Source organism: Pongo pygmaeus, chromosome 15 (assembly GCF_028885625.2).
Source record: "Pongo pygmaeus isolate AG05252 chromosome 15, NHGRI_mPonPyg2-v2.0_pri, whole genome shotgun sequence".
In the NCBI taxonomy this organism is placed as follows: Eukaryota; Metazoa; Chordata; class Mammalia; order Primates; family Hominidae; genus Pongo; species Pongo pygmaeus.
The window spans coordinates 72,169,457-72,187,997 of NC_072388.2; the positions used below are offsets into that span (position 1 = coordinate 72,169,457).

Below are 18,541 nucleotides of genomic sequence, written 5' to 3' on the forward strand. Positions count from 1 at the left end.
CCCCTCGCCTTCATCCTTGGAGAACGCTAGCCCTACAATAAGAGAAACTCTCTGGGTGATAGAAATCCGGCTAAAACTGACTTCAGAAAAACAAACAACAGGGACAGCCGCAGGTGCATGAATGAGGTGCCACTCGGCTTTCCTCTCCATGGGTCCAGCATCAGGATCCGGCCCATTCTTCCCAGGAGGTGTGGAGGTGGCTGCCAGCTGCTCCGAACTTCTGCTGTGGCAGCCCGGCCCCTCCCGGGGAAAAGGGGCCTCATTCCCAGGAGTTCTAGCCACCAGGGGTTGTCTCTGATTCGTCTTGGTTTGGGACTTACCCTGAACCACTCCAACCTCCCCAAACCCACATTTGGGGAGCTCCGTTCAAACTCTGCGGGAGAGAGGTGGCCCCTCAAGGAAAACAGGGCATTATTACCAGAAGGGGAGATGGGAGCTGAGCAGACAGAGAAGTGGATTGTCAGGCCAGTCCCCTGGATCGTGGCTGAATCACTCCTGACCACCCTATCCTGCCTGGGCTGTGTGGGTGCTGGGGTTAGGATGCGATGGGTCCCGAGGCCTGATGTGGCCATGATGCCCTCTCCCCTGCCTCCTGCGTCTCTGCCCACAGGTTGTCGGCTGTGATCACGAGCTGGACTCGTCCAAGCAGGAGGACAAGTGTCTGCGGTGTGGGGGTGACGGCACAACCTGCTACCCTGTCACAGGCACCTTTGACGCTAATGACCTCAGCCGAGGTGGGGGTGGTTCCGACAAGGGGCTGTTGCCTGCCCCTTCCTTGCCTGCCCCTGCTCTGGCCTAGACTCCAGGCCAAGTGGCCCTCATGGCACTGGAAGACTCTGATCATATCAGGTCACGTCTGAGAGGCCCCCTGTGGCCTTTGGTTAGGACCCGTGCCCACTTGTGCAGTCCCATCTCTTGCTGCCACCACCTGGATGCCCTCCCCATCCCTTCCCACTACCAGTGTGCTCTGGGTGCCCTGAGCCTTCCCCCACCCTGGCTTTTGTACTGCGGCCTCTTCTGCCAGGGTTGCCTTTCCCAGCAGCTCGGCCCTGTCTGGCTGTTGTGTACCCTCCCTGTCCCCATTCTGTGCTGTGTGGCACTTGGAATCCTCGGGGGCCGCTCCTTCCTGCTGTTTGAGTGGTGCCGGGAGAGGGATAGCCCAGCACCCCCAGCACCTGCGTCTCTGCCCCCACCAGGCTACAACCAGATCCTCATAGTTCCCGTGGGTGCCACCAGCATCCTCATCGAGGAGGCTGCTGCCAGCAGGAACTTCCTGGGTGAGAGCCTAGGGTTAGGTCCTAGGCAGGTCTGGGGCTGCAGGGGGAGGTGCGGCACTGCCCCCTCCAGCTGACTGAGGCGGTCTCCTCTGCGCAGCTGTGAAGAATGTTCGTGGGGAATACTACCTCAATGGGCACTGGACCATCGAGGCGGCCCGGGCCCTGCCAGCAGCCAGCACCATCCTGCATTACGAGCGGGGTGCTGAAGGGGACCTGGCCCCTGAGCGGCTCCATGCCCGGGGCCCCACCTCGGAGCCCCTGGTCATCGAGGTAAGTGGGGGTGTGGGGAGAGAGGGCGAGGTGGGCAGCTCATGGTCCCCAAGAGGCTGCCAAGCTCTGTACATGAGGGGTTGAGTGGCTCTGGGCCTGAGGCTGGCAGGGAGCTGTGGGGCTGCGGAGGGTATGGGAGTGCCCCCCAGCAGCAGACCCCAACAAGGACTCTCCCGTGGCAGCTCATCAGCCAGGAGTCCAATCCCGGCGTGCACTACGAGTACCACCTGCCCCTGCGCCACCCCGGCCCCGGCTTCAGCTGGAGCCACGGCTCATGGAGTGACTGCAGCGTGGAGTGTGGCGGAGGTGCGGGCATGGATGGCCCAGGGGAGGGTGTGGGCCCTGTGTGCCAGATCCCACGGCCACAGGTGGGCAAGTCACAGCCCTCTCCTCAAGGCAGTCCCTACTGGGAAGATAGACAAGTAGACAAGAAATCTCTGTGTTATGGGGGTCGCTTTGAGGAAAACCCAGGGATCTGGGGGACTCCATGAAGGACCCCAGCCTAAGCAAATAGAACCAGAGGGGGCTTCCCAGAGTCAGCGGCATCTCACAGGAGACAGACTCCCTCAGGAGCGGAGGATGGGCCTGGGGTCAGTGATCAGGTGCCAGAGTAGGGCTCTCTCACTCACAGCAAAAACCCTCAGAGCCTCAGCTTCCTCATCTGCCAGTTGGAGATGTGGTGGCACCTGCCTTGGGGGGTCATCTAAGACTGAATGGGGATGACCTGCGGGGTGAGTGCAGGATGGCGCCTGGCCCAGGGAACGCGATTGGTGAATGTTGACTGGCGTCTGCCCGCCGTGGCTGGGCCTCTGCGCAGGTCACCAGTCCCGCCTGGTGTTCTGCACCATCGACCACGAAGCCTACCCGGACTACATGTGCCAGCACCAGCCACGGCCAGCTGACCGGCGCTCCTGCAACCTTCACCCTTGCCCAGAGACCAAGCGGTGAGACCTTGCCAGCCCCTCTGCCCATGATGAGGCCCAAGAACTTGGGTGGGTAGGGGACAGGGCCTCCAAGCTGCTTTAGGTGTAGAACAAAGAGGTGGGGGTCCAGGGCCCCCCAGGCTGTGGCTGGGGTGTGGGAGAGGTGGCAGCTATCCATGGGGGAGGCAGAGAATAGGCCTGAGTCCGGGGCTGGTCTCTCTGCTCTCCTGTGACCACGAAGTACTCAGAACACCCAGGCTTGGTGGCAGGAGGGTTGGAGAAGGTTCCAGAGGTCCCTGTCTGTCTGAGCCAGCAGAGGGTTTGGCTTGGCAGATGCCGAGGGGTGGGCCAAGGGTCAGGCCAAAGGGCCTGTTGGCATCGGCCATGCCTTTGTTCGTGCACAAAGGACCTCTTACCTGCACCGGCCTGGAGCGTGGCGCCTTGCTGGGGCCCAGCGAATGTGTGGGAACAGGTAACCTGCAGGTCACAGGCTCCCCGCAGGGCTGGTGCCACCCCGTCACCACTTGGCCTTGGTGGCAGCGGGCCTCCTGGGATGGTGGCGGGCTTGGCTTTGAATGGGGCCACAGGGCTGCTCTTTCCTCCGGGTCATTGCACCCGGGGCCTGGCAGAGCCACTCCACACATGGGTGAGCACAGCCTTTCCAGGAGCTGCCCCTGACTAAGGTCAGACCGAGAGGAATGGAGTCTGACTGGGAGACAGGGACCTGGTGGGAAGGAGAAAGGGGGGGATAGGGTTGAGGACAGGAAAGCCAAGGGGGAGGCGCAGGGCCCCGAGTTGTGGGGAGCGCTCAGAGAGCCAGGCCCAGTGGTGGGGATGCTAAGGAGCACCTGGGTTGTAGGCTTTGTTCAGGCTGGAGGTTCAGAGGATGGGCTGGGGTGGGGGTCCTCAGACCACCTATGTGAGTGAGGGCTTGTGCCCCTCAGGGCTGGGTTTCCGCCCATGCTCCTGGGCCAGCCTTACCTGATTCCCCCTCCTGCCAGCTGGAAGGCAGGGCCATGGGCACCCTGCTCAGCCTCCTGCGGAGGAGGCTCCCAGTCCCGCTCCGTGTACTGCATCTCGTCTGACGGGGCCGGCGTCCAGGAGGCTGTGGAGGAGGCTGAGTGTGCCGGGCTGCCTGGGAAGCCCCCTGCCATTCAGGCCTGTAACCTGCAGCGCTGTGCAGCCTGGAGCCTGGAGCCCTGGGGAAAGGTCAGGCCCCTGGCCCGGATGGGGCTGGTGCTGGACCTGGGCAGCAGCAGGGAAGGGCTGGGGTCTTGTCCTCTGCTGTGGAAACTGAGGTCCTGGGAGGTAAAGTAACCGGTCAGGTCATCTTGGAAGCTGTGGCCAAGGCTGGGACCAGAAGCAAGTATCTGGATGACTGGTCCAGGGCTCTTCCTTTTTCTCCAGGATCCCAGGGCAGGGCGGGAAAGGCCTGGGCAGGAAGAAGCTGTGGGTGTGTTGTTTGGGGGCAAGGGAGGGGCTGGCAGTGTCTAGGCTGCCAGTCATTGCTTCTAGCACCTACGTATATTCAAGCTGCAAATGGGTGGAAAATACAAATGGGTGACAACCTCAGTTTGTTGTCAGTAGCCATGGTTCAGGCTGTGTGACCTCAGGGGAGTGACTCAGCCTCATCTAGGCCTGGGAAGGACATGGGCAGTTGGGTACCATCTGCCTCCACGCCAGGCTGGTGGGCCGCTGGCTGTCCGAACTGGCGTGGCTCCTCGGGGCAAGGCCGAGCTTCTGCTGACAGCCTTGTCCTTGCAGTGTTCTGTCACCTGCGGCGTTGGCGTCCGGAAGCGGAGCGTTACTTGCCGGGGTGATAGGGGTTCTTTGCTCCATACTGCAGCGTGCTCCTTGGAAGACCGGCCACCTCTGACTGAGCCCTGTGTGCATGAGGACTGCCCCCTCCTCAGTGACCAGGCCTGGCATGTCGGCACCTGGGGTCTAGTGAGTGCTCTCCACCCCCACACCTGCTGTCTGACCCTGGTCTCTGGCAGGTGGCTGCACACGAGCGCCGTCCTTGGACCTGACACACGCCACTGGGCACCTTCCCCTGCCTCTCTCCATGTGGGTTCCCACCCCCAGCCTCACCCTCAGGGTCTCTCTCTCCCACCCGTGGGCCTCAGTGCTCCAAGAGCTGCAGCTCGGGCACTCGGAGGCGACAGGTCGTCTGTGCCATTGGGCCGCCCAGCCATTGCGGGAGCCTGCAGCACTCCAAGCCTGTAGATGTGGAGCCTTGTAACACGCAGCCCTGTCATCTCCCCCAGGGTAAGGACAGGAGGGCAGAGAGGAGCCTGGCTCGACCTCTCCCACTCACTACAAACCCAGCAAGCATGTCCTGCCTCGGGGCCTCTGTCTGCACTGTGTCATTCCTCTGGACCCCACTTCTGCCACATCTCCCCCTGCTGAACCCTTTGCCATCTCTAAGGCCCACCTGGTGTGCAGCCCACCAGGCAGCCCTGCTTTCCTCCACTCAGCAGTAGCATGCCCCCGCCCCTCCGGCCCCCATAGCGCGCTGTCATTTCTGTGGGACCCTTAGATTCGTTTCCTTGTGCTGCTGTGGCTGTATACGGCTTGTTAGACCTACCCACTATAAGCTTCTTGAGGACCGGGTCCCCAACTTCCATATTCCTCTTTATACCCCCATAGAACTTACCTGACACAGTTAGGTACTCAGTGTATGTTTGTTGAATGACTGAGTGACTGACTGTGTGCTGAGGGAGGGAGGCAGTCCAGGAAGGAGTGTCTCCACATGCCCCTTCTGCCTCTGTCTTCTTCCCTTCATCCCCATCCCCCTGTGAAAGGAGCCTCACAGGCATGAGGGCCTGCTGGAGAAAGGGCACTGAGGCCAGCATTTGTGTGGTGTGAGGGTGCTACATTGAGGAAGGGTGTGGGTTGTGGCTGAGCTGGGGATGGGGGTGGAGGGGTGGCCTCCCGCTACCGCAGGGAGGCATGTTTGGCCTTGACTCACTCGTGAAGGGGACTCTGTGAGCTGTAGGGACCTTGATATGAAGGAGGGCAGAATTTCTATGAGACATGTGACAGGTGGACAGATGTGGCTAAGAACTAGTGGCCTCAGAGTCAACAGCAGGCTTGGGTTCCGATCCACTCCGTTGCTGACCGGTTGTGTGGCCTTGGGCAAGTACCCCACCTCTCTGATTCTCAGTTTGCCCATCTGTACAGTGGGGTTAAAAAGAGTGAGTTTCCAGACCGTGGTGGTCATGCGGCACAATGCCTGACCGCATGGGGTGGTTGCTAGCTAAGCAGAGGGTGGAAGGGGTGGTGGTGAGGCCTTGTGGAGGAGCTCGGCCACACTGACCATCCGGAGGGCCCCTGGTGCTTCAGCCGGGGCCTGGTCCTTGGGGCTCACCAGCAGGAGAGCCTTGGACTCCCGGGGTCCAGCTCTCCATGGACCAGTCTGTTCCCCAGGGCCTTGGTGGCTTCTAAAAGAGGTGATTTTAAGCCTGTCCCGGGGCTAGCAGGACTCACATAGAAAGGAAGAAAAGGGCTAGGGGAGGATTAATCCCAGTCTGTAATCCCAGCAATTTGGGAGGCTGAGGTGGGAGGATCGCTTGAAACCAGGAGTTCGAGACCCGCCTGGCCAACATTGTGAAATCCCGTCTCCACTAAAAATACAAAAAATTAGCTGGGCATTGTGGCAGGTGCCTGTAATCCCAGCTACTCGGGAGGCTGAGGCAGAAGAATTGCTTGAACTTGGGAGGCCAAGGTTGCAGTGAGCTGAGATCATGCCATTGAACTCCAGCCTGAGCAACAAGAGTGAGACTCCATCTCAAAAAAAAAAAAAAAAAAAAAAAAGAAATAGATTTTACCACATATCTGTTGGAGTCTTCCAACCCCAAATTATTGTTTTAAATATTCCTGGGGGCTGGATGCAACTGCTCACGCCTGTAATCCCAGCACTTTGGGAGGCTGAGGCAGGCAGATCACTTGAGCTCAGGAGTTCAGGACCAACATGGCAAAACCCCTTCTCTACTAAAAATACAAAAATTAGCTGGGTGTGGTGGCGTGTGCCTGTAATCCCAGCTACTCAGGAGGCTGAGGCTCAAGAATCACTTGAACCTGGGAGGTGGAGGTTGCAATGAGCTGAGATCGCACCCCTGTACTCCAGCCTGGGTGACAGAGCAAGATTCTATCTCAAAAATAAAAAGACTAAAAAATAAATAATAAATATTTCTAGGGATTGGCAAGATGTAGTCCATGTGGGAATGGAATATTAATTTACTTTATTACTATTTTGAGATAGGGTCTCTGTTGTCTAGGCTGCAGTGCAATGGTACAATTATAGCTCACTGCAGCCTCTACCTTCTGGGCTCAAGGGCTCCTCCCACATCAGCCTCCTGTGTAGCTGAGACCACAGGTGCAGGCCACCATGCCCAGCTAATTTTTTGATTTTTTGTTGAGATGGGCTCTTGTTATGTTGTCCAGGCCGGTCTTGATCTCCTGGGCTCAGGCAATCCTCTTGCCTTAGCCTCTCAAAGTGCTGGGATTACAGGTGTGAACCACTGTGCCTGGCCCACTTATTTTATTCTTTATAACTTTCTTCCATTATATAGTAATATGCTTATTTTGGAAAATTTAAACACGCAAATAGAAGGGAAGGGCATCCTGCCTCCCAAGCACTCAGAGCAGCTTTCACTATGGGCATGATTTCAGGGGAGGTCCTACAGATTTTCTCTTATGTAGCATTAAAAAAAAAAATTCTTATTGTCCTAATTTTATCTACTTATCCGTTTGCATTTTCCAACAATATTTTGTGATGAAAAATCTTTTTGAAAATTTTAGGGATGTTGTTTAAATAAATCCATATACCATAAAAACCACTCATTCTAATGGCACAATGATTTTTTGTAAATTTACAAGTTGAACAATGTGATAAAAACTTTAAACATGCCAAAAAGTTGAAAGAAATGCATAGTGAGTAGCCACATACACACTATCTCAATCCCACAACTAGTATTTGGCTATATTTGTGTTTTCATTATCTAGTCTCTTTTTTCCTCTTCTTCTTTTTGAGACCTAGTCTCGCTCTGTCGCCCAGGTTGGAGTGCAGTGGCACGATCTCGGCTCACTGCAACCTCTGCCTCCCAGGCTCAAGCGATTCTCCTGCCTCGGCCTCCTGAGTAGCTGGGATTATAGGTGCGTGCTACTGCGCCCAGCTAATTTTTGTATTTTCAGTAGAGATGGGGTTTCACCATGTTGGCCAGGCTGGTCTCGAACTCCTGAACTCAAGTGATCCGCCCGCCTCGGCCTCCCATATTGCTGGGATTGTGGCGGGGAGCCCATGCTTGGCTCATTATCTAGTCTCTTTCTATCCCTTTGTCTATTCATCCAATTTTTTAAAATATGGAATTTTTTTATGGAGGTGAAATTTACATAACATTCAGTTAACCCTTTTAAAGTGTACGGGTTGGTGGTATTTAGTGCATTATTTCAATCTCTTTGATTATAGACATCCTAGTGGGTGGGAAGCAGGACCTCATTGTGGTTTTGATTTGCATTTCCCTGCTGACTAATGATGTTGAGTATCTTTTTACGTGTTTGTTGGCCATTTGCATATCATCTTTGGAGAAATGCATAAGTTCTTTACCCACTTTTTAATTGGATTGTTTGCCTTTCATCAATCCAATTTTTTAAAAAAGTATGTTCCGTTTTTTGTTTTATGTGGCTGGGATCATAACCCATGCACGTTTTATATCTGGTACTTTTTGCTGAACATGTAAGATTAGCATTTTTCATGCTAGGTGCAGTGGCTCACACCTATAATCCCAGCATTTTGGGAGGCTGAGTCAGGAGGATCACTTGAGCCCAGGAGTTTGAGACAAGCCTGGCCAATATAGACAGACCCTATCTCTTAAAAAAAAAAAAAAAAAAAGTAGTCCCAGCTACTCAGGGGGCTGAAGTGGGAGGATCACTTGAACCCAGGAAGTTGAGGCTTTAGTGAGAGTGAGCCATGATCACTCTACTGCATCTCAGCCTGGGCGACAGAGACCCTGTCTCAAAAAAGATGAGCATTTTCTGTGTCACTGGAGACTTTTGAAGAGTGGCTGGGCATTTTTTGAAATCCCGGGTCGTGCTCCTTTTCCCTTGGGCTGTCTCAGGTTCCCAGGCCCTTCCTGGGCGGTGGGGTAGAAGCCAGTGCTGGGCAGGGCTGGCCACAGCTCAGGCCCATCCTCTCTTCCTCCCTCTCCATCCCACATGGACCTCCCGGCTCCCTGCAGAGGTCCCCAGCATGCAAGATGTGCACACCCCCGCCAGCAACCCCTGGATGCCGTTGGGCCCTCAGGAGTCCCCTGCCTCAGGTGAGATCTTGGTCCCATCCCCCACTCAGAGCCCTGTAGTCTTTGTGTCTAAGTGGATGGTACATGGGGGTGTGGAGGTCACAGTTGGGTGCAGCCATGGCAGAGGGGAGAATGGTCCGGGGGACGGAGGAAGGTGGGTCCGACGTGGACAGGGGTGGAGGGGAGGAGCCAGGTGGACGCACTGTGCGTCTTTTGCTTCCTCTTCTTTCTAGACTCCAGAGGCCAGTGGTGGGCAGCCCAGGAAGACCCCTCAGCCAGGGGTGACCACAGGGGAGAACAAGGTGACCCCAGGGGCGACGAAGGCACCCGCCTGTCAGCCCTGGGCACCGCTCCCTCTCTGCAGCAGCCCCCATACCAGCAACCCCTGCGGTCAGGCTCAGGGCCCCATGACTGCAGACACAGTCCTCACGGGTGCTGCCCCGATGGCCACACGGCATCTCTCGGGCCTCAGTGGCAAGGCTGCCCTGGGGCCCCCTGTCAGCAGAGCAGGTGGGTGCTGGAGACAGGTCTTCCTCCTCCCCCGTCAAAGAGGGAAGGTGGGGCCCCGTGGGTGGGCCAACATCTCTGATCAGAAGAGGGCTGGGGTGGGTGTGCAGAGCTCAGGAATAGGACACCCAAGCTTTCCTCCCTGGGCTGCCCTGAGCATGAGATCTTGGGGACTTGGCTTCCTGTGGCTGAGCTTCTTGATGTGCCAAGTGGGGACACAAACCCTCACCTTGCTGCAGAGTGTCAGCCTGTGGAAACACAGCCTGAGACTCCGAGAAGGCTCTGGGTGCGATTCTACCTCTCAGATCTAACCAGGCTCAGGGAACCCATGGTAAAGGCTGGACGAGGGCCAACCAACTCTTCACAATCTTCCTAACAGCCCCGGCCACTCCCGCCTTAGGGATTGGGTCCGAGTCATCCCACTCCTGCCAGGTGCCCTCCCTTTACCCCTCCTCCTTCCGTGGCCTGCCCTGAACGCGTCCCCAATGTGCTGTCTCAGAGACCAGCTGCTTCTGGGCCCAGACTGTGGCCAGTAGCCTGGGGGCAGTTCCCAGCTCAGACACTCAACGGCTATGTGCTGGGTGACTTGGGCCATGTGACTTAACCTCTCTGATGTTGGGTTCCTCTTCTGAGAACTGGGAATGATGACAATCATGATGGGGCTCCTGCGAGGGTAAAGTGCATCACAGCGTGCCTGGCACAGACAGGGCGCCGGGCACCCTCCCTCCTTTCATCTTGCCTCGGTGATGTGGGTGGGCGTGGAGTAAATGGTGGGTTCCTTTGAACCTCCTCTTCTGCCCCGTCTCCTGTCTGCTTCTGTTTTGTAACCCCCGCTGTGAACTGACATTTGGTCGGGCTCGGATGAACGTCCCCCGTCTTGGTTTTGTGGGCTGTGCAATTGAGGCTCTGCCAGTTATGAGGGGCACAGCCACTGCTTATTGTGTTACGGCTGCCCTCCCTGGTAGCTGCTAAGAGTCGGTGGATGTAGGCAGAGATTGCAGCACACAAAATGTCCTGCCCTGCACACGGGGACACGTCCTCTCCCACCTGGGTCCCCACCCTGTCAACCCCCACCATGGGGAGCCTCAGAGCCTGGGTCCTGGGATGCAGGGAGCGTGGGGGCAGACTGGGCAGTGAGGGGCTGTGTGATGTCTGCCTAGGTACGGGTGCTGCCCTGACAGGGTGTCTGTCGCTGAGGGACCCCATCACGCTGGCTGCACAAAGTCGTATGGCGGTGACAGCACCGGGGGCAGGCCCAGGTCAAGGGCAGTGGCTTCTACAGTAAGTGTCTGGCCTGTGGGAGGGGGGAGCAAGAGGCCAGCCCGTGAGCCTGCTCAGTGTCACTGTGACCCAGGAACTTTGCTGCTTTGGCCTCGGAGAAAGGAGGTCCTTGCAAACCTGCTGGCCTGGGTCATCCTCTGGAGGGCACCGGGCTTCAAAGATGGGCCTAGGGTGGATCAGGGGTTTCATCCAACATTCTCCTGGCCTCTGGTCTCCCCTGGGCTGGGGTTCTGGCCCCTCCTTCCTGCCATCCTCCCCGTGGCAGCCCAGAGTCCCCAACAATGGCCAGATCCACTGCCCATTTCCCAATCATGGGTTTCCTCCCCAGGTCCACAACACCCACCAGCCCCAGGCCCAGCAGAATGAGTCCAGTGAGTGCCGGGGCTCCCAGTTTGGCTGTTGCTATGACAACATGGCCACTGCAGCCGGTCCTCTTGGGGAAGGCTGTGTGGGCCAGCCCAGCCATGGTGAGTGGACACCCCCTCTCCTCCTCCTCGATGGGTAGACTCTGCTCCCACCACGCCTCCAGCCCCCACCCAGGACCAAAGACCTTCCTACCAGCTCAGTTATTCATTCATTCCTTCCACAAATGTTGATTGAGCGCCTGCTAGGTGCCAGGCCAGAGAGCAGTGCCAGAGTGTTCTCGCATCCAGCAGTTTGAACCTGCGGCCTTCTGGCTGCTTCTGGGAACTGGAGAGGATGGGAGGTGGGGATCCCAAGGGGCTGGGAGGCCAGTCTCATGCTTGGGAGTTAGCCCCTTCTGAGGCAGAGCCAGTGCAGGGCAGTTAGTGCCAGGATGGGCAGGGGTGCCCTGACCCTGCCTGGAATGTGGGTGGAGTAGCAGGAGCTGAGTGCTGGAGGGAGGGTAGGGGGCAGAGAGGTCTTTGAGGTTGCAGCCCTGGATGAATGAGTAGAGCTGCTGGGAACCATCACGAGGACCTCAAAAGCCTGGCTAGGGCTGTGGTCAGGGCTCGCAGGAGGCACCCATGGTCTTGTCTAAATGTGGAGAGATGGGTCAGGCCATGCTGGCGAGGGCTGCTGAAATGGCAGGCTGGGTGCTGGAGGTGGGCTCAGTGGCCAGTCAGTGCAGCATCCTGGGGACAAGGGCAGGCCCTTGCTGGGCATCTTCACATGCCCTGGGTGGCTCAGGCCTGTGTCCCTATCACAAGCTAAGCAGGCAGGGTCACCCTCTGGGCTCACTTTGCATGTGACTCCAGGTGGTCTGGTGGCAGGGAAGGCCAAAGGTCCAAGGGAGCCGGCCCAGGGAGCCCTGGCCCTGACCTCCCAGAGGCTCTAGCTCTGTGGGTGAAGGCTGCTGTGGCACCAGCCGGGGGCAGGTCTTCACAGTGAACAGACTCTGGTGGAAGTGTCCTGGATCCCAGGGCCAGGTCAGGCCCCCAGACAGGGGAGTAGACGTGCTTTATAAATGGGGAAGGGCCTGCTTCCTGAGTCGGAGGCTGAGAGGATGGAGGGTGCAGCCTTAGTACTGGGCACCTCGGTGACATATATCACACCCATGCCCAGCAGCCTACCCCGTGCGGTGCCTGCTGCCCAGTGCCCATGGCTCTTGCACAGACTGGGCCGCCCGCTGGTACTTCATTGCATCTGTGGGCCAATGTAACCGCTTCTGGTATGGTGGCTGCCATGGCAATGCCAATAACTTTGCCTCGGAGCAAGAGTGCATGAGCAGCTGCCAGGAATCTCTCCACGGGCCCCGTCGTCCCCAGCCTGGGGCTTCTGGAAGGAGCACCCACACGGATGGTGGCGGCAGCAGTCCTGCAGGCGAGCAGGAACCCAGCCAGCACAGGACAGGGGCCGTGGTGCAGAGAAAGCCCTGGCCTTCTGGTGGTCTCTGGCGGCAAGACCAACAGCCTGGGCTAGGGGAGGCCCCCCACACCCATGCCTTTGGAGAATGGCCATGGGGGCAGGAGCTTGGGTCCAGGGCCCCTGGACTGGGCAGAGATGCCGGATCACTAGCGCCACCCTTCCACAGCTCCTCCTACAGGTGAGGCCCACCTTCCCCAGGTGGGGGTGGGGGGGTTAGGACGCCCAGGCCAGGAGCACACCAGTTGGAGCTAAACCCCTGAAGTCAGCCGGCCCTCCCTCCCCACCCCTAACTTCTGTTTCTCCCGAGAGCCCTGCCTGGTGGGCCTTGTTGCCGTCATTCTACAGATGGAGAAGCTGGGGCTTCAGAGACTTGAGGCTACTCTGATGTCTAATAGACATCTGTACAGATGGTGGCTCCGGGGTTCTCCATCAGATCTCGCCAGTATACCCCGGGGCCTGTCTGGCTGGAAAAGCTTATTGGCTTCATGACCTTCGGCAAGTCACCCAGCTTCTCCAAGCCTCAGTTTCTTGACCTGTAAAATGGTGGCATTACCTCCTGCCCTGTATGCCTCACAGGTGTGGGTCCTGGTCAAGATAATTCTTGGGACTGGGTCATATTAATGAGGGATTTGGGAAGGTTAAAAACAAAATTAAAAACGTTGTGTTCCACATGGGTTGAGGGTGTAGTTTAGCCCCCACATAAACCTGGTGTGTGCCATCCCTCCCGACCTCTCCCCACCCCCCGGGCTTTGCACCTACCTTGTTGCTGCTACAAGAAGAGGTTGAGGCAGCGATGCCTGGGGGAGCGGGGGGCAGGTTGGGGAGGGTGGATTCCTGAATCCATGGGCTTCTGGGGCTCTGCCTCCCATAGGGACCCTCTAACCCCAAAAGTGCCTGTGACAGGATGGGCCCCAAGTTGTCTGTCATGGAACACACTGCTTAGGGTGGTTCTGGTCCTGGCGCTCGTGCCAGTCAGCAGATCTTACTTCCCACCTCTCCAGGATTAGCTTGGCAGGTGTGGAGCCCTCGTTGGTGCAGGCAGCCCTGGGGCAGTCGGTGCGGCTCTCCTGCTCGGACGACACTGCCCCGGAATCCCAGGCTGCCTGGCAGAAAGATGGCCAGCCTATCTCCTCTGACAGGTGGGTGAGAGTCCCCCCCAACCTCCTCTGACAGGCGTGACAGCCCCCCCCCACCTTCCCTGACAGGTGTGTGTGACAGCTCCCCCACCTCCTCTGATAGGTGTGACAAGCCCCCCTCCTCGACAGGTGTGTGTGACGGCCCCCCTATCCCCTGACAGGTGTGTGTGACAGCCCCCCAACCTCCTCTGACAGGTTCACGTGACAGCTCCCTCTACCTTCTCTGACAGGTGTGTGTTACAGCCTCCCCTGAAGCATTCCCCCAGCCTCGCTTGGGGTGGGAGGGTGCTCTGTGGACTCTGGTCCCCTCTGGCACGAGCACCGAGGCTGAGGGAAGACTCACTGTTGCCCTTGGGAGCCCAGAGCTCATGTCCCCCCACACCACCCCACTCAGGCACAGGCTGCAGTCTGACGGCTCCCTGATCATCCACCCGCTGCAGGCAGAGGACGTGGGCACCTACAGCTGTGGCAGCACCCGGCCAGGCCGCAACTCCCAGAAGATCCAGCTTCGCATCATAGGTCTCTGTCCCCACCCCATCCACCAGTGTGTTCTCAGGGGCCCAAGTGGGAAGGCCAGGATGGGGAGCCTGACCGAGGGCTGCCTCACGCTAGAGGGGCCCAGGGTGTCTCTCTGAGTCAATTCCTCCTGCTGGCAGGGACCACCCTGTGGCCCTCATTTCTCCGTAAGTCCCTGCTGGTCTCATGGCCCACCCTTCCTTCCACTCCCTTTTCCCCACAGCTGATACCTTGTTTCTCTTGGCCTCCTGACAGGGGGTGACGTGGCCGTGCTGTCTCAGGCTGAGCTGAGCCGCTTCCCTCAGCCCAGGGACCCAGCTCAGGACTTTGGCCAAGCGGGGGCTGCTGGGCCCCTGGGGGCCATCCCCTCTTCACACCCACAGCCTGCAAACAGGTAAGAACTCAGCAATGCCATCTTGACCTCCCCCACGCCAGGGCCAGGGCTGGGAGTCTCAGTGGGTAAGGAGGGGAAGGTCTGCTGTGACCAGGCCTTGCCAGCCCCTGCTCAGGGCTCTGGGAGGCCAGGCCTAGAAAAACAGGGCTCCCAGAGCTGAGCCTCTTGAGGAGGAAGCTTCTGGGAACGGTGCAGTTCCACAGGCTCAGGACTCAGGAACTGAGGAAGGGAAGGGCACACAGAGCTAGAGGGCCTGAGCCGGCTTCTTTGGGGAGCGTCTTGAGCTGGCCTTGAGGAATGGTTCAGTTTACAGAGGGGGTGTGGAGGACCGGAGGGGGTGCCCAACTCAAAGACCTAGTGGCAAATGTGTAAGGTGGGGGGTGACAGATGGCAATCCTGGCTGGTGGGTGTGTCTGGCCAGCTATGGTGGACGGGCAGGGAGTGGTGGTGGTGGGAAGGCAGCTTTAGACTTCACCCCAGGTAGTTATTGACAGTTTCCTAACCAGAACAAGGCAGGGGATTTTAGGAAGCTGAATCTGGCTGGAGAGGGAGAAGGGGCCACCAGGCTTGTGCAGAGGTGCCCATGGGAGTGGGCGGGGGCAGCGGCAAGGGCCCCTCATGCTGTGGGCTGTTTGTTTGGCAGGCTGCATTTGGACCAGAACCAGCCCCGGGTGGTGGACGCCAGTCCAGGCCAGCAGATCCGGATGACCTGCCGTGCCGAAGGCTTCCCGCCCCCAGCCATCGAGTGGCAGAGAGATGGGCAGCCTGTGTCTTCTCCCAGGTTTATTTGACTCCTCTCCCCTTCCTCCTATTCTGCCTCCAGCCCCACCTTATCCTGTGGAGGCCACCGGGGAAGGGAGCTGCTAGGGCACTGTCATGGCCAGTCCTGAGCCGGACTCCAGGGCCTCTTGAGAGATGGAGCAGCTGGGCAAAGGGCTCCTTGGGTTGGCTAATATTTGAGTCTCTGGGCCTTTCCAGAATGTGGTTAGTGGACAGAAATAAAAGGCCAGCTAACGGAGGTGATGGCGGGAGGAGAAAATGGAGTCAGAACACATTCCCAGCTATAATCATAATCGCTACCCTTTACTGAGCAGGCACTGAGTATGAGGCTTGTTCTCTATCACGTAACCTGCAAAAAAGCCATATTGAGCAGATGCTGTTTTTCCCCCATTTTACACACAGAAGCTTAGCATCACACAGCTTATAATCAGCAGAACCAGTATTTGAGCCCACTAAATGAGTATAGCAAAAACTAGAAACCCAAACTGAAATTTTGTATCAGAAAACCTGAAATGGTTTATATGGTTAAGCTTAAAAGCCAGACATTTTTGGCCAGGTGCAGTGGCTCACGCCTGTAATCCCAGCACTTTGGGAGGCTGAGACGGGTGGATCACGAGGTCAAGAGTTCAAGACCAGCCTGGCCAAGATGCTGAAACCCCATCTCTACTAAAAATACAAAAATAGCCAGGCGTGGTGGCACATGCCTGTAATCCCAAGCTACTCGGGAGGCTGAGGGAGAATTGCTTGAACCCAGGTGGCAGAGGTTGCAGTGAGCTGAGATCGCACCACTGAAAGCGGCAGCAGCTGCAGGTGTGAAGTCTGAGGCCAAATGGTCCTTCCGTCAGACCCCACCGAACACTAGGGGATGCTTAGCCTCTCACCAGGGACCTGAAAGATCTTGTGTCCCCTCCTGACCCCATGCTCGAGGGACGGAGCTGGAGGAGAGGGAAGACTCCGTGGGCTGGAGCCAACTGGCTGTGCTTGGTCCCCAGACACCAGCTGCAGCCTGATGGCTCCCTGGTCATTAGCCGAGTGGCTGTAGAAGATGGCGGCTTCTACACCTGTGTCGCTTTCAACGGGCAGGACCAAGACCAGCGATGGGTCCAGCTCAGAGTTCTGGGTAAAGTGGCAGTCCTGAGTGGCCTTTGAGGTCAGGTGGCATGGGTAGGGCAGGATCTTCATAGTGGCTGACAATGACTTGTTCTTGTGCCCAGGGGAGCTGACAATCTCAGGACTGCCCCCTACTGTGACAGTGCCAGAAGGTGACACCGCTAGGCTGTCGTGTGTGGTAGCAGGAGAAAGTGTGAACATCAGGTGGTCCAGGTAAAGGCTCTATTCCAAGCTGTCCCCGCCCCCAAACTTTCACAACTTCAGGTGGGGTGTCCACCTTTCTGCCAGGGATGTCACTGTCACCACTGCTTCCATTCTGGCTCCCAGGCCTGGTGCCAGGGGAAAGGGCTGCAGCACTCGCTCTGTAGGGCCACTGGCTCTCTGCTGGTTGGGCTACACTAAGGTTTCCTAACCTCAGCACCACTGACAGTTTGGAGCTGGTAAGTTTTGGTTGCTGAGGGCTGTCCTGTGCTTTGCAGGATGTTTAGCAGCATCCAGGGCATCTACCCACTAGATGCCATGGGCACCCTCCCCAAAGTCATGACAATTAAGAATGTCTCCAGACCCACTGCCAAATGTCCTCTGGTGGCAAAATCTCTCCTGGGGCTGTGAACCATTGGACTACGCTTGGCTTTGGGGACTTCGGTGGTCTTTTACCCCAGATCAATTGGTTTTATATTTGTCCATTCATTTAGTAGACATTTTTTGTCCCCTCCCTCGCTGTAATATGTCAGGACTAGGCTAGGTTCTGGGGATCCTGGGGTCACCTGAGTCCCAGAGTACTCCCGGGCAGATGGCCAAGCGTCCCGGGAGCTCCAGATGTGTTTTTGCTGCAAGTACTGTCTGTGCACAGAGGAGTGTCAAGGAAGGGGGGGCCAGGAAATGACTTTGGCTGCACCTTAATAGCTAAGGATGGCAAAGGATGTTCTTGGTAAAGGAAGCAGCAAGTGCCAAAGGTGGGCATTTGAGAGAGGACACCAGGATGGGAACCAGCCTGTGCACTGGCCGGGAGAGGTGATGGGATTGTGGAGGGCATGTGTGTCTTGTGTGGCCTTGAGCCCAGGGAAGGCAGTGGGAGCTGCTGGAGGTTTCCCCACTGGTGTGCTCAGTCCAGCCATCCCCTGATCAGCCTGTCAGGCCTGCTTCTCCACGTTGGCCTCTCCTGGATCTTTCCAGCAGCAAACATGCAAAGAACTCCCCTCTTCACAACCACTTTCCATTGAGCCTCTATGTCCCTGCAGACCCTATGCTGACATAGTGGCCCCTTTACAGCTGTCCATGTTGGTTGCCTCTGCCTGTTCATCTCCCTACTCACTTCTCAGGGCCTGCAGTGGGGCCGCACATCAACCCCTGCTCCAGGACACTGTCCTGGCCAAGGTCACTGCCTCTCTCCCTAACCCCACTGGACACCTTGCAGTCTTTACGTGACCTGTAGTGTTGTTCTGCTTGCCGTATGCTCCTTCTTGAAATTCTCCCTTCCCTCGGCTCCAGGAACCACTGTCTTCTGGTGTGCCTCAGGGTCTGTCCTTGGTTTCTCCCCGTGTGACCTGGATCACCTCATAGACATGCACTTTGCTGCATCAGTGCGATGCTGACACACTATCTGGGTCTGGACTCCTGAGCTCCAGACTTCAAATCTGAGGCCTCCTGCTATCTCACAGGCACCCCAAATTTGAAATAGCAGAAAATAACCTCACCACTCACCCCAGCCCTGGATCTCCCAAGGTTGGAGGGGCACCACCATCACCCAGTAACCCAGCCTAGAAACCTTGGCCATTCTTGATTTCTCCCTGTCCTCCACCTGTTTGCTCTCAAGGGGTGGGAATGGTTGGCTCTGGAATGGCCTTTGATTACCTCTTCCCTCTGTCTCCCAGGCCTCCAGAGGCCCTTGATGGCTCTCCCAGTGTCCTCTCTTCTCCAGGAACGGGCTACCTGTGCAGGCTGATGGCCACCATGTCCACCAGTCCCCAGATGGCACGCTGCTCATTTACAACTTGCGGGCCAGGGATGAGGGCTCCTACACATGCAGCGCCTACCAGGGGAGTCAGGCAGTCAGCCGCAGCACCGAGGTGAAGGTGGTCTCACCAGGTAGGAAAGGTCTATATCCGGGGATGGGAAGGGCATTCCCCAGTATATTTACTGGTTCTCGAGGGCTGGCTCTGCAGTCTGAGGGACTCTGGTTTGAATCCTGGCTCACCCTGCCAGTTGCTGGTAGTGTGAC

At 57.5% G+C, this 18,541-nt stretch overlaps 1 protein-coding gene across 2 annotated transcripts in view; it reads left to right on the forward strand.

Moving 5' to 3' along the window:
• The window catches only part of PAPLN (papilin, proteoglycan like sulfated glycoprotein), a 36,624-nt gene that overhangs the window by 12,375 nt on the left and 5,708 nt on the right, over positions 1-18,541 (forward strand). Inside the window, exons 7-26 of one of the 2 annotated variants that reach the window (XM_054449519.2) lie at positions 611-734; positions 1,197-1,277; positions 1,375-1,547; positions 1,730-1,853; positions 2,365-2,491; positions 3,472-3,679; positions 4,235-4,417; positions 4,597-4,738; positions 8,710-8,790; positions 9,003-9,279; positions 10,437-10,557; positions 10,886-11,024; positions 12,085-12,562; positions 13,386-13,523; positions 13,915-14,039; positions 14,292-14,430; positions 15,074-15,211; positions 16,203-16,330; positions 16,425-16,533; positions 18,242-18,408. In XM_054449519.2, coding sequence (XP_054305494.2) covers positions 611-734; positions 1,197-1,277; positions 1,375-1,547; positions 1,730-1,853; positions 2,365-2,491; positions 3,472-3,679; positions 4,235-4,417; positions 4,597-4,738; positions 8,710-8,790; positions 9,003-9,279; positions 10,437-10,557; positions 10,886-11,024; positions 12,085-12,562; positions 13,386-13,523; positions 13,915-14,039; positions 14,292-14,430; positions 15,074-15,211; positions 16,203-16,330; positions 16,425-16,533; positions 18,242-18,408 — 3,202 coding nt within the window. Of the gene's footprint in view, positions 1-610; positions 735-1,196; positions 1,278-1,374; positions 1,548-1,729; positions 1,854-2,364; positions 2,492-3,471; positions 3,680-4,234; positions 4,418-4,596; positions 4,739-8,709; positions 8,791-9,002; positions 9,280-10,436; positions 10,558-10,885; positions 11,025-12,081; positions 12,563-13,385; positions 13,524-13,914; positions 14,040-14,291; positions 14,431-15,073; positions 15,212-16,202; positions 16,331-16,424; positions 16,534-18,241; positions 18,409-18,541 lie in introns of both variants that reach the window. The other variant, XM_054449518.2, reaches the window with a different exon arrangement.